At 52.4% G+C, this 13,694-nt stretch overlaps 5 protein-coding genes across 5 annotated transcripts; 2 read left to right on the top strand and 3 right to left on the bottom strand.

Moving 5' to 3' along the window:
- Positions 1 to 631: 631 nt before the first annotated feature.
- Positions 632 to 1,981, bottom strand: EI97DRAFT_471219 (uncharacterized protein). The gene is made up of 3 exons (XM_033801822.1): positions 1,658 to 1,981; positions 1,317 to 1,603; positions 632 to 1,259 (listed from the first exon to the last, which is right to left on the bottom strand). The coding sequence occupies exons 1-3, from the start codon at positions 1,805 to 1,807 to the stop codon at positions 836 to 838; spliced, it is 861 nt and encodes a 286-aa protein (XP_033648983.1). The 5' UTR covers positions 1,808 to 1,981; the 3' UTR covers positions 632 to 835.
- A 2,094-nt stretch (positions 1,982 to 4,075) lies between these two features.
- On the top strand, positions 4,076 to 6,408 carry EI97DRAFT_270258 (uncharacterized protein). Its single transcript, XM_033794270.1, has 5 exons — positions 4,076 to 4,734; positions 4,784 to 4,865; positions 4,928 to 5,235; positions 5,288 to 5,333; positions 5,427 to 6,408. The coding sequence occupies exons 1-5, from the start codon at positions 4,392 to 4,394 to the stop codon at positions 6,256 to 6,258; spliced, it is 1,611 nt and encodes a 536-aa protein (XP_033648982.1). The 5' UTR covers positions 4,076 to 4,391; the 3' UTR covers positions 6,259 to 6,408.
- Positions 6,409 to 8,809: 2,401 nt separating this feature from the next.
- Positions 8,810 to 9,692, bottom strand: EI97DRAFT_446630 (ras-domain-containing protein; the record flags this gene model as incomplete). The annotated part of the gene is made up of 5 exons (XM_033800041.1): positions 8,810 to 9,160; positions 9,213 to 9,404; positions 9,456 to 9,482; positions 9,544 to 9,563; positions 9,620 to 9,692. The coding sequence occupies 5 exons, from the start codon at positions 9,690 to 9,692 to the stop codon at positions 8,810 to 8,812; spliced, it is 663 nt and encodes a 220-aa protein (XP_033648981.1).
- A 544-nt stretch (positions 9,693 to 10,236) lies between these two features.
- Positions 10,237 to 12,486, top strand: EI97DRAFT_387912 (phosphoinositide phosphatase-like protein; the record flags this gene model as incomplete). Its single annotated transcript, XM_033796152.1, has 3 exons — positions 10,237 to 10,444; positions 10,518 to 12,259; positions 12,313 to 12,486. 3 exons carry the CDS (start codon positions 10,237 to 10,239, stop codon positions 12,484 to 12,486), a joined length of 2,124 nt encoding a protein of 707 aa, XP_033648980.1.
- On the bottom strand, positions 12,345 to 13,544 carry EI97DRAFT_437870 (uncharacterized protein). The gene has a single exon (XM_033799430.1). The coding sequence runs from the start codon at positions 13,046 to 13,048 to the stop codon at positions 12,626 to 12,628; it is 423 nt and encodes a 140-aa protein (XP_033648979.1). The 5' UTR covers positions 13,049 to 13,544; the 3' UTR covers positions 12,345 to 12,625.
- Positions 13,545 to 13,694: the final 150 nt, after the last annotated feature.

Genomic DNA, 13,694 nt, shown 5'->3' with positions numbered 1-13,694 from the left:
TTCATTCGCGTTGAGCGTGTAGGCCCCCTGCTGCGCAGGGGGCATTTTCCGCAGGAAAATTCGATTATATAAGCGACCCGTCGGGGCCCGATTACATCGCTCACATTCAGGGGATACCCTAGGGTAGGGATCGATCACGCGGGAGTGAAGATGGTGGTGATGGGAATGCGGACGACGGAAAGCGAGAGCGGATACTCCAAGGACGGAGAGTTCATATTGGGGGTGTCGCTGTTGGAAGGGGCTAGGGAGTGTTGGGTAAGGATTGCAGTGTGATGATTTTCTCGGATCAAACCGTCTTAGGTGAAGAGATGCTGGTTCCGTTGATTCGGAGAGTGGTAGGCGGGCTTTGACGGTGACGATTTGTGCGCTGGATGCACACTTCTATAGGCTGTCGCCGTGGCAGAGGGAAAGGAGCGCTAGAATACGGACGGGGCTGACGTATCAAGGAGACTGATATGAGTGTAATAGGCGGTTGGGTAGAAAATGTGCAATGAAGGGTTCTTTCAAGCGAATCTGGGACATACGAGGATGAATATGGTTGGAGTGCACGGGAAAGGCGGTTATGCCAATAGGGGGACTCGGCACATCATAGGGACCAAGACTGGCTACGCACGGTATGAACGAAGAAAGTGTATAATTCATGCAAAAGATTTGAAAGTGCAATCATGAGAGCATCTATTATGCAGGGTCCGTGTATGACAAGACGTCACATTGCCTCGAAGGACCTGGACAGCGTCAAGGGGTATATACCGAGGACAAGTCGACGTATCGATATCGTTGTGTAACAAGAGAACCACGCGGTGCCTTTAGACGGTGCGATTCACACACTATCCCATCACCTTCGCTGATCGAGTTCGGGTAGATTTGGGTTGGGAGGCAGAGCAGCCAACTCGGAGGAGTTGGGGTTGGGTGGCACTGCACCGGTGTATCCCGCCGCTGACGAGACGGGGCTGACAGTGTGCTCGCGGGAAACGGGATCCGGAGCGTACTGAGCATACTGCGGCTGTTGCGGCTGCTGGACGTACACGGGCTGCTGTGCATACTGAGGCTGGGGTTGCTGCTGGGGATACATCTGCTGCTGGGGAGCCGGCACGGGTACCTGGCCATAGACTGGCTGCTGGGGTTGAACTTGCTCGACGGGGGCAGTCTGTTGGACGCCCGTGTAGGCGGGGTTGGCGGCCTCGGGATTGCCCTCCTGGCCGGAGCGGTGGCGATGAATGTACATGCCGACGAAGACTAACGAAACAACCCAGAGGACGCTTGGGGTTTGTGTGAGTGCTGGATCTGGACTGCGCATGGGATGGCCCTGAACTTACAATTGAACGGCACCAAAGAAGGCACCAGCAGCAAGTGCACCATAGTACGCGCCGACGGTCGTATCCCTCTTCGCGAGGTTAACCAGGTCACGCTTGTTGTAGTAATAGTAGTACGTGTCGCTTCGTCCGGACCAGAGAGACGCGAGGTTTGCGACAAGGCCGAGGTCCGTCACCCAGAAGATGACCATCAAGATGTGGAGCGCCAGCACGGCCCAGTAGTTGTAGAGCGAGTGGAGGGAGAGGGTGCTCGCGATGATGTAGGCGCAGATGATGAGCGTCAGGAGAGCCTAGGATTTGTTAATCGGTATCCGGTGCTGCATCCAACGAGAATGCATCCTTACGGTGACCAGAGAGAAGACAAGCGCATTGTATACGATATAATGAATTCCATATGCGTCAAGAGCAAGGATGAGAATGGCAACCAGAATCTGAACCGAATGGACGATGACGGTCCAGCGAGGCAGAGGAAGTAGGTGGGCTCCCTCTGACATCTTTGCGGTACTCTGGTCGCGAAGGTTACGCAGAGGATATTGGCAAGGAAAATAGGTAAGGGGGGGTTGTGAGCAAGCGGGAACACGACCAACAAACAAACCGACGGTTTTGCTGCGGCAGGTCTCCAGTCTTAAAAAGAATGCTGTGTTCAGCCTCAGTCAGTCCGGTGTGGCAGGTCGCGGATTTTAGCGCCGTGCCGTGGTCCTATTTATCGCAAGATTGTTTTGGCCTATCCCCAGCTTGTGAGCTGGCGCTGAAGGCGCCATAACTACCCTTGTTCTGCAGGAGTCCAATTGAAAGCAATGATAGTCGGGATGGCCAATAGGTGCAGGGTGTGGCTGTGGCTGTGGTGGCTTTGCGTTCTTCGGCTGTGAATGTATTGGGGCTAGTCCGTGGTGATTGAGGAAAAGTATGGGTTTGGAGGAAATTGACCATGAGTTACAGAACCAATACATCTAGGCAGTGGCTAGAAGCGAAAAGCGTGATTCGCTAGAAAACGAGGCTGAGTGCAGGGCCGAGAAATGGGCTGAAGAGGATACGAGAGAGGAGTTTGTTCAATGTTGGTCGAGGCTCGACGAGCTCCGAGGAACATAACAAATCGTCTCGTGTACCGGTCCATCAAGACAGATGGGACGGGAGAAAGGAAAATCTTTACAGACCTTGCTGAATATTTTAAGGGAAACATAGGGAGCTGTTTAGAGTAGTGCATGCCACTCCTGTTAGAATGCTTCTGGTGTCGTAGCTGAAGCGCGCTGGCCTGCCTCGGACTTTGGTGCGGCTGAATGAAGGGAGGGGAGGGGAATGGAGACGAAGGGACCGACCGGAACAACACGGTGCCGACCGAGGAATAATAAAGATACCGACCGTATCTATGAAGGTTCTGCAGCGACAGTGTTGAGTTGGCTGCGACATCAGGTCTCAACGTTCGAAAGGTCACCTTCCGCCTGGAGACAGCGTCTCGATCATTGAGTCCTCAACGGATTCGAGTACGAGAGTTGTTGGCAGATGTCCGCACTGCAGACGCAGCGATGCCCCAGTTCTGTAGATACTTGTAGTCTATAATAATTTCATCGGTCAACATGACTAGAAGAGGTACCCGTGGACCGCACCTGCGCTGGTTAGGTAGTACCGTGAAACGCTAGGACGGGGTAGGTTTAGCGCTTCATCCATCTCGCATCTCTCAGCACTGAGGTGTAATCTACCACACCATCCATCTACCTACCTACATCGTCCGCCTCTTCCTTCCACTCCTACCTACCCATCGACTTTGATCGTTTCTTGGACAACAGCAAGCATTTTAAACAGTCGGCGCTTTTGCCCAGACATGGCCCTATTCGATTTCCGAGTTCCAGACCATGCCCATCCGGCGAGTGCAACCATGGTGCATGGCGACAAGCCTGGATTTATTGAAATCCTGCATCTTTCGGGTCGCACGCAATCTGTCAGTCACACCTGCTTCTCAGCCGACAGTTCATCTATCTATTGCCGGCCCAGCCCAACGGCTCTTCCTCGCCCGCCATCCTAGAGAGGTTGCACGCAGATACGAACTGCGTAAACGATCTGTTCTGTATTCACTTCTACTAGCACCCGGATAGAAGTGATCCGAGTGAGACAGCAACACTCCAACACGTTGCTATTACGATGTTTGCAGCATACAATTTTCTCCACTGGGCTTGAGTCCATATCATCTGAACGGTTTGGGGCTGCCTGGAGACCTTTGGGAATCGCGCTCTTCACAGCTGACGAAGGCAGAAAAATGCTCGAACGCGTTTGTTACAGTCCCCCCGTAGTGGGCATGGATTACATACACCTGAGTCCTAAAGGCAAACATGTTATCCGCGCATTTGTGAAAAGTTGTCCTGACCTATCGGCTTTCAACCATCCATGTTGCCCTCCGGCGCTCCCTCACCAACAGTGCGCCAACCTTGCGTACGAGAGAAAAAGAGACTAACCGCTTCACGTTCAACTAGGCTAGGTTACCCCATTGGGCAGTTGCCAGTGTACTCTCGTGGGCATTGTGTCCAATTGTAGGCGCCCTTGCAGTCTGGAGATCTCCGTCCCGCATACCGGCTGGCATTCGTGTACCTGCACACAAACATCTCGACCGTTGCCAAGGTTCAATTCGCTTATTTGTAAATTGCTAACACGATCTCTCTACGAAGAAATCACTCCACAAGGTCCTCTACCTGCCTTCCCGCTCACCTCCTGCGTTGGGGCTGAATATTGAACACACCATTCCACTCTTTTCAGGAAGAAACCTCGCTATAGAGGATTTTGAACCTATTGGCTGCCATCTCCAACCTGCATCCGAAATGCATCTGGCCTTCCATTCCGGGGAGCATGCAGTGCCAAAGTCGCCCACGATACGCTATTTTGAGCCGAACCATCGACGGATGGACTTGTCCCGTCCGGCCTGTACGATATCGTCTGCCAGTGTTGGATCCAGGTCGCTCCCCTCAGGGAGCTCGGTTGATAGAGTCCTCGGGGTTGAACAGAACCCACATGGCTCAGGGAATGGGCATTGCCAACGCCTTCCCCGAAGGAGCTGAAGAGCTCGGACTCTAGAGAGTCCGGCATGATTGTATGCATGCGCTCAAGTTTGGCCGAAAGGTTCAGTATAAAAGGGGGACTAGACGCCAGCCAAATCACCCACTTGTCAGAGCTCCAACTATTGCGCCCATCATCAACATGGCTCTTTCACGCTACCTCGTCCAATTTCTGTCTCTCGCCACTACCAGCCTTGCTGTCAACAGCGAGGAGGCCAGTCTCATCGCTTGGAAGGCTTATGGGGACTTGATCAAGAACTACATCACGGCCAACCAGCCTCTCACTCCTGGAACCGATTTCATCTACGTCACGCCACTTACCTCCACCTTCGTCCGTGGTGGCACGCCTTGCCCTGAGTCCGTTACGAACTTTGAGCTCTGTATGTCGACATAACACTCCCATCGATCTCCTCCATCTAACCACTGCAGACCAATTTGCCGACCGTCTGCAGAACTCGGCTAGCCCGCTCCTTGACACCACAGGTCCCCTCTATGCGCAAACCCTTGAGACGTAAGTCTTTCATCTCGCTCAGTATACATTCCAACACTGAGGCTCGCTGCTTACTCCTACAGCTACTTGCAATCAGTGGCCATCCTCGACAAGGAGTTAACCCCTGAGCAGAAGAAGAAGTTGGATCAGCTGGAGAAAAATGTCAACGACGCGAAGACAAAGTTCCAGAAGGCGAAATCCAGCGCTTTCCTCGCCTGGAGGAATGACGAGGTTGCGCAATACTTCAATCAGACCTTCCAAGCGTGGGTCACCGACAACGACCCTCAATATGCCAACTTCCAAGCTCAACTAGTCACTGCCGATGCATCCTACAACAACTACATGTTGAGCATCTACGGCTCCAAGTACAACCTACTCCAAGAGCAGCGAAGTATGCCGATGCCACTTCGATTTGGTCTTACACAGGAACTAAGAATATCTAGACAACATCAATAGCAAAGCGCAGAACGAACTTGGTTCTGTCCCAGGGTAAGCTGCCCCCATTTCATCAGCACCTTTGCTGGTCGAATTCTACAAAAGGCTCCAGATGGCCTATATCGGACTTACTCATGCTGTATGAAGACCATGCCGCAACGAGACTGACTTCGCCCATCATCATGTTGTTCACCCCCCGACGAACGTGACTAATTGTACCGACAGCTACAACATGATGGTTTACCCTTCCGCCGACAGCTACAACGTCTCGATTGACCCCTTTGTCAAGAATGAGATCACCGAGTCTACCATTTATCGCCCTGCCTACTCGCTGACTGGGTACGAGAACACCTGCGACAGCTACTTCAGAAGTACTCAAGGTTTGACTACTCTGCAATATGGCTTCACGAACGTCGACGGTCACGATTGGAGCTCTCTGGGCTACACCAAGAAAGTCACCAAGGGCGGTGGCGGCTTGTTCGGCATCATTGGATACAAGAAGTCGGGCGAGCAGGAAACCACTTATTACAACTCCTGGAGTGGCTCCTGGGCGCAGGACGTCAAGATCACCGTCTCCATGAAGGGCGCACCTACTCTTGTCCCCATCACCGCCGGCTTCTGGGATGTCGGCAATGTCCGCAAGACGTACCCCAAGCTCCGCGAGGGCGAGACGGACGACCTCCAAGGCCTTGTCCGCCTGACACATGTGCTGGTCGGCTACCAGCTCGGCATGACCATCAAGTTCTCCAACTCGGAGATGTGGAGGAATGTATCGCAGTTTATTGAGACGGGCAAGAGTAGCGGTGGAGGCTCTCTCCAGATCTTTGGCTTCGGTTTCGGCAAAGGTGGCGGCGGCGCATACCAGCATAGCACCAACGATCTCAAGACCAGGACCACATCTGATGGCGGCGAGATTGTCATCCCGAATACGCCCGAGGGTATGTTGTTCATGCTGGGTGCTCGCGGTAAGGCTCTGTAAATACGTAGCTGCGTGGCTTGCACTCGACGGAGACGGGGAGGTGGAGTATCAGAGCACAAGTTGTAGTTCCTCCTGTGAAGGGTAACGTGGATATTAGCTAGATGAATGAACGGACCGGTGTAGGCGAGGAGATGTCGCGTGGTTCTGGCGAGGATGATACCTTTGGTGCAACATGGCTGCCTTTCTCAACGTTGCGATGTCACCCTAACCTGGTTCAAAGCAACGTAGCTTATGACGCAACCAATACTGCGCTCACCGCCTTGCCAGAGATCTCTCAAGCTCCAATATTTAGCCTAGGATATGTGGCGGCATCGAAGTCCAGTGACTAACATTACAAGGCACCACCTGTCGAATGGTGCGGTCTCAGGGCCGCATCTAGGCTACGTGCGCGAATGTCACTTTCGAGAAATCTTCTTGCAGCTACAGTGGAAGGCATGTGTTATTCGACAAACAATGGCGCCCTGGTTGAGGGGAGAGCACAGGAAAGGAGTTAGGGTACAAGCTGAAATAGTGGCTGGAGAGGGAGTGGTTGGTATTGGGGAGGCTGTGGTTGCAGGAGAAGCGTGATGAGTGAGCGGCGGTCTTCATCCGTTTCTCGTTTCTCGATTCTTTCATATGTCGCCCTAGTATCTATAAAATCTCGAGGAGTTTTGGATACCCATAATTCCCCCGCCTCCAACACCTAGGTTCTCGACGTAGGATTTCAAGATAGGATGATGAACATGATTGTCTGATCTTTTCTCAGGAGGTCTCTCGTCACCGGCCAAACTGACAACGGAGTCTGTTAGCCAGTATGCATATTTTGCCAAAACGGGGGCGGGGACATACCATTCGCAGTCGACCGACTGGGAGTTCCCCATCCACACTCTCATTGCTTGAGCCAAGTAGCGGTCATGCAAGTTTCTTTCTGTTGAAGATATCCTAACAACGGAGAGGGGCAGGAACGTGATGTAGAATGATTCATGTGGACGAGTTTGGATGTTGAAGGAAGCTTTAGCGAATCTCCGCCTGGCCATTATACGATTCCTCATCTCTGATCTGCTTCCGTCTTTCTCTTACTAAACCCCTTGGTCTCGAGATGGCGCTCGCTGAGCTCAAACAAAAGACGCACTTAGGTGTGTCATTCAAAAACGCAGGCAGTCACCATATGAATATATATATACTCCGCCCGGTCACGAACCAGCGTAGGCAACGGGCTGTCGCAGGCTGCATGAAAATCGCCGAAGTACCTTTTTTAATCGTGTACCCTTATGCTGTAACTTGGATGAATAGAAGTATTTGCTTGAAGGCGAATTACATATACGACAATGCGGGTAATAAAAGACAGCCCTGCAGATAGCGACAGCGAGTGAACAGCGAATGATAACTTGGGAAGACGGTGATCAATCTAAAGAAACGCGCGCGACTTTACGTTATAGTGCAGCCACGGCTGCAAATAGACGAATGCTTCTCGACTTGATGTTGGAAGAGCGACGTTGTACTTGGTTCAGCGGGTACGAAACCCGCTCGAGTCCTCTGCCAGACTGCCCGAGTCTAGTATGTCTCCAAAAACATGTCGCCCTGAAAAATGCACAGACAGGACGCCGCACGACATTTGGGCAAGTTCTCTTATCTTTAAGATTCGTCGCGAAGGTACATGTATACTAAGTCTGTTGGGCGCGTCAGCCTGTCAATGGCCCACTGGACAGGCGATTAACAGCAGACGATGTAAGTTGTAATCCTCATACTGTCCCGTCTTCGGTTTATCGGTGGTCTCCTTTATCTGAATATGCCGTGCTGTACAGGACGTACTATCACTCAGCAGTCAGGACAGCATTTCCGAGGCACTCTCCAGGCACTGCGACTGCGCAAATGCTACACTCTCTCACATATCCACTTTCGAACCCTCCTCCTCCCCGTTCATCAACAATTCCCAGCTTCAAGTACCGTATCACGGGCTGCGGTAAGCGAGGACCGTGCACTGGAGTTCAAAGCGTGAGCTTCCTGGCCACGGAAGGAAATTGTTTAATCGGTGAGACTGCATGCTAAGCGATTGTCCCACCCCCACCGTTTTTCCTGCCTCGTTGAATGAAGGGTTAATCACATCCAAATAGGACACTAACACGTATACTCGCGTGAAGACGGTACATAGCACACATTGGAAGAGAACAGTGAACGTGATGAAACACGATGTCAACACATACCACTGGCAACATGCTCCAGGAGTGATTCCAGAGTCAAGCTGATTGTAATGATAATGTTGAAAACGGGAGAAGACGGAGTTGCACACAAGCAAAACCTGGACTACTGATAACCGAGACCATAATCTGAAAGGTTGCGAGCTCTAATCGTATAATGAGATTCAAGAGCCAAGGAAGGTAAGAAAACTAGGGAATCATTAAAATTGATCTCCTCGAGTAGCCTCGAGTAAGCGTCTCGTAAGAAGGCCTAGGCAAGTGATAAAACCGAGACTCCAAGGTCCAACATGTATATCCCATGACGAAACTGCCTGCTACCCATGTCCGTACAAAACTGCCCCAGGTGTCGGTTGCGAACCAACATAGATATTACACTAACAGTTGCACCCAGCGGGTCCTTGTGTCTGGTTTGCTTCTGGTCTTAGATTTACGCCTTGTCTTTGCTGGCCAGGTCGCAGGGTCCGCGGCCCCGCCTGGTCAAGCGGGAGTTTCTTTGCGATTGCAGTAAACAGTTCCCGGACGTTCTCACTGGTTTTTGCTGACGTCTCGAAGAAAAGTAGTCCAGCCTCTCGCGCGTACTGCTCCGCGTCGGCGGTGGAGATGGCCCGCTTATCAGGGGATTCGGTGACGAGATCGAGCTTGTTGCCAGCGAGGGCGATGATGATATTCTCGTTTGCTTGGCGCTGAAGTTCCTTTACCCAGGCCTTGGCCTTGTCCAGAGATGACTGCCATTCTATCAGCAAAAGTTCCCATACATGGACGAGCCAGGGGTCATACCGCCTGTGTGATATCATAGACGACAACGGCGCAGTTTGCATTCCGATAATACATGGGTGCGAGCGACTTGTATCTTTCCTGGCCGGCGGTATCCCATATCTCGAACTTGACGGTAGTGGACTCGTCGAGGGCGATGGTTTGGGTCAGAAAGGCTGCGCCGATAGTCGACTCACGGTAGTCATCGAATTGGTCCTAACCGATGGTTAGGGAAAGGGGTTTCTTCGCTATAACTGTTCGACTTACTTTGACAAAACGAAGCACAAGCGACGACTAAGGGTGTGGTTAGTTCCTAATCTCTCATGACGGCTGCCTTGATGGGAGGTCCAGGTACCTTTCCGACGGCAGACTCGCCTGGAGCGTATTAGCAAAAGCAAGAAAGCGGGGGGGTTGGGGATATGACGGCTTACCCAACAGCACCAGCTTAAACTGGGCAAACTTTGAGCCTCCTGGTCGTCCGCCCTGTGGTGCTCGTGCCGCCATGTTGGAGGAGTGAGTGGTGATAGGTGACGCGGCGATGGTTCGGGCAGCTCTCTACGGGGTGGAGTGACGGCAACGGTTGCGGGAGAGAAATGTGAACTCGGACTGCGGGTGTGTTTCTGAGGAGAAGACGAGGGTGTATTGTACGGGTCGTGGGGATGCGCTGGTGTCGACGGTTCTTGGGTAGATTGTGGTGGGAGCAAGGTGCACCTGCAAGATGAATGGGAGGGCCGAGCTTGGGTTGGCTTGGCGTGTGGCTTGACCGAGTGGCTGTGCGACGCGACCTTTCGTCATTCGAGCTAAGCAAAGCGGCGAGGTGGCGGTGCTGCGATAACGTTTTCGGGACTCAACACCACGCTAGGATACTCCATACATCCACAGACTCTGGATAGACATCCATACGCTCCTCGGAGACGGCATTCGCGCTCACTCTTTTCGCCACGTTTCCCGGCCGTTTGTTCACGCAGCTTGCCAGCCGCCGAGCTGATTCACACACAGCGCACCCGCTCCCTTCCCCCTTCCGCTCGACGACCGCCGGGTCGTAACCATGGTTGCCGGTGTTCTGCCCTATCGCGACATCAACGTCCACTCGTCGCCCTCGCATTATGCCTTCTCCTCGCCCTCTTCGCCGACAGCGCCCACATTAGTGGTAGAGCGTCCTTCAGGGGACCTTCGTCTGCACGATGGCAAACTGTTAGGCTCCCGGCGCGTTTCGAGCATTGCCGGCATCCTGGGCATCATCAAGCTCAGGCTAGGTACACACCACCATTCATGCATCCAGCTCTCTTGTAGCTGTCGCCCGGCACCCGGCTGATGTCTAGCGTCCAGACAAATACATCATTGTAATCACCAAAGCTCAACCTATGGGCAGAATCAAGGGCCACATGATTTATAAAGTCGTCGCTACTGAATTCCTGCCTCTGCGCGAACGGCCCCTGCATGATCTCGATGAGGATGCGTACCTGAGACTATTGAAGGACCTGCTCAAAGCCTCTCCGCTCTATTTCTCCTACTCATTCGATGTCACAAACAGCTTTCAACGCCAGGCACTTGCTGATCCCTCAGTGCCGCTGTGGAAAAGGGCAGATGACCGCTTCTTCTGGAATCGCTTCATACAGAGTGATCTCATCGATTTCCGCGGGGGACTAAGTGGAGGATATGGACATAGGCATCCAAATGCACAGCCCGAAGTGGACCCTTACATACTTCCTGTCATGTTTGGGATGATGGAGATCAAGAACACATCTATCAAGGGGACGCCATTGACTTTCATTCTGCTAACACGACGTTCGCGACGGAGGGCCGGAACCCGATATTTCTCGCGCGGTTTGGACGAGAATGGCAACGTGTCTAATTATAACGAGACGGAACAGGCAATCATCTTGAATGACAACGCGTCTGGGGGACTGGGTGGCTTCGCAGGCAACAACTCTTTCCAAAATGGAGGTGCGCGAGGTAATGCCGGTAAAGAAGTTCAAGTGCTGTCATATGTCCAAACCCGCGGTAGCGTACCCGTCTACTGGGCTGAGATCAACACCTTGAAGTACACACCCAGGCTACAGATCCGCGGGGTTGAAAGTGCTCTGGATGCGGCAAAGAAACACTTCGCAGAGCAGATACGTTTATATGGCGACAATTGGCTAGTGAATCTGGTCAACCAGAAAGGCCGCGAGCAGAAGGTGAAGGAGGCTTACGAGCAAATGGTGGAACACCTCGTCTCCCAACCCACCGAAAATGTCGAGGGCGACAGTATCACTTCCGAGAAGTTCCATACTGTGGACCCCGGCAACGCTCAGACCGCCTACGACCGCATCCACTATGTCTACTTCGACTTTCACAACGAAACGAAGGGTCTTCGCTGGGATCGGGCGCAACTGCTCATGGAAAAGCTTGAGCGGCCGGTATTGGAGCATGGATACTTCCGCGGCGTGGACATGCCGGGTGATATTGGTCGTGTCGAAACGCGAAGGCATCAGACAGGGGTTGTGCGAACCAACTGTATGGATTGCCTGGACCGGACCAATGTGGTACAGAGCATGTTAGGGAGATTTGTACTGACCCGCATGCTCATTGATCTGGGTATCCTTAGAGAGGGCGAGAATGCATCGGATGACCCGGCTTTCGAGTTTCTTTTCCGCAACACCTGGGCTGACAACGCCGACGTCGTGTCGAGATCATATTCCGGTACGGGAGCGTTGAAGACGGACTTCACTCGGACAGGGAACAGGACAAAAGCTGGACAACTGGCAGATCTGTCCAACTCCATCACGCGCTACATGTTGAACAATTTCGCCGACGGTCCGCGCCAGGATGCCTTTGACCTTTTCTTGGGTACCTACTTGCCCTCTGATTCTGGCATTGGCAGCCAACTGCTGTTCGCCGATAGGAGGCCGATCTTCGTCCAGTCGGTACCATATATACTCGTGGCCAGCATCTTCTTCGTTTTTGTTGGTAGCTTTACCCGCAGAGAACCTGAGGCCACAGTGTGGCCGCTGCGATTGCTGATGTTTATCTTCCTTGGTGTAGCTGCCATGTGCTTCCACTTCATCTGGACCAATGGCACGCTATATGTAAGTGGCTCACGCCGTCCAGTCCTTCAACTTTAAATTCTGACGCACGGCAGGTAAACTGGCCCAAACTCAACCGCCTCCCTTGGGCAATAGAATCCTATCAAGACGCTTTGTCACATGTACAACACAATCCCGTCGTTGGACCGCTCGTTACCACGAGACACGAACGGGGGAAGAGCGACGCAAGATTGGGCTACCTCGAGGAGGGCAAGACGAGAATCGAGTAGTTGAAAATCTTTTTTCTTTCCGTATACCATATTTTTTGTACGGCTGCGAAAGCATGCCTTGACACGACCCAGAAGTGTAACTTCTGAACAATCAGGAGTACCTCCATAGACGATCGGATGATATGGCATTGGTTGTCTTTCAATTTCTGCCAGCTTCTGGTGCATGCATAATGAGCACAATGTCGAGCTCCTCGTCCATACTCTCCTTACTTGCACTTCCACTGTCCTCTTCTTCAGCATATTTGCCAGCAACAAAATCCCACCCATCTCCTTCTAGCCTGAGCCTCAATCTTTCTCGATTCGAGTGTACGGCACGATCGAGCACGGGGATCCATTGGCCGTCCTTTTGCCTCCAGTTGGGGCTTGGAAGAAAAAGGTTCAGTTCACTGAGCTCTTGAAGGATGAATGCATGTGCGTCCTCGTCGGCGTCATTGTCTTTTCCATCTGAGGGACTGGTAGGTTTTGGAGGGGTTGTCATTTGATGCTTGATTCCATGCTGTGGTTCTTGTATGGGTGACCTGGTGCTGACTGTCTCGTATGTATTTGACTTTGTGGAAGTCATGGTCTGCATCCGACTTCCAGACGAGGGCGCGAATTGGCAAATATAATAAAGTTGGTAAATCGAGAACGGGCTTTCTTCCAACAAGTAACGAATCAGGGTGAAGGGAAGTTGGAAGACTCAATCTGGACGTGTAGGTCCCAGATAAATAAAAGCGCTGAAACAGTTGCCTGGAAGCTCTCGAGGGTGATGACGACACTGGGAGGCTGTGGTGTTGTGAGGACACGGTGTTGCAAGGGAAGAAATACTACATGCGGGGAAAAGACACATAGAACCAGAAGGTTTGCCGATGCTTGGAGCAAGGTAACGGAGCGGTCGTGTAAGAGCGAGAGGAAGTGACGGAACATCTCAAAGCTTAAGTGTAGTTGTAGTTCACAGGCCCATTATGTGGAGGAGAGGAATGGTAGTGCACCTCTATAAAGTCCGATCCTGAGCCAGTATCCGCACAAATCCCAAAATCGTAAAGCGGGCATTGTGCGTAGCTGATAGGAGAATGATGGGATCATTGGGACGGAGTCCACTGTCGCCAAATGACCTAGGTGAATTGCTCTTGTCGATCTGCGTGGTCCGTGCGGCCGAAAGCTACGACATCGCTCTCCAACTTCTACCACCATCACCAACATCTCCGTCGGCCGCCTATCCTCCCCCA

This window comes from Westerdykella ornata (genome assembly GCF_010094085.1).
Source record: "Westerdykella ornata strain CBS 379.55 unplaced genomic scaffold EI97scaffold_59, whole genome shotgun sequence".
Lineage (NCBI taxonomy): Eukaryota > Fungi > Ascomycota > Dothideomycetes > Pleosporales > Sporormiaceae > Westerdykella > Westerdykella ornata.
Note: the sequence above shows the minus strand (reverse complement) of the source record. Positions and strands in the feature narration are given on the sequence as shown.

Bases quoted from the DNA above. Each gene is read 5' to 3' on its own strand.
- EI97DRAFT_471219 (XM_033801822.1), bottom strand. From the start codon at position 1,807: ATGTCAGAGGGAGCCCACCTACTTCCTCTGCCTCGCTGGACCGTCATC. The intron at 1,604-1,657 runs GTAAGGATGCAT...AACAAATCCTAG, and splicing joins TTGTCTTCTCTCTGGTCACC to GCTCTCCTGACGCTCATCAT. The intron at 1,260-1,316 runs GTAAGTTCAGGG...ACAAACCCCAAG, and splicing joins TTCTTTGGTGCCGTTCAATT to CGTCCTCTGGGTTGTTTCGT.
- EI97DRAFT_270258 (XM_033794270.1), top strand. From the start codon at position 4,392: ATGCATGCGCTCAAGTTTGGCCGAAAGGTTCAGTATAAAAGGGGGACT. The intron at 4,735-4,783 runs GTATGTCGACAT...TAACCACTGCAG, and splicing joins CGTTACGAACTTTGAGCTCT to ACCAATTTGCCGACCGTCTG. The intron at 5,236-5,287 runs GTATGCCGATGC...AAGAATATCTAG, and splicing joins CCTACTCCAAGAGCAGCGAA to ACAACATCAATAGCAAAGCG.
- EI97DRAFT_437870 (XM_033799430.1), bottom strand. From the start codon at position 13,048: ATGACTTCCACAAAGTCAAATACATACGAGACAGTCAGCACCAGGTCA.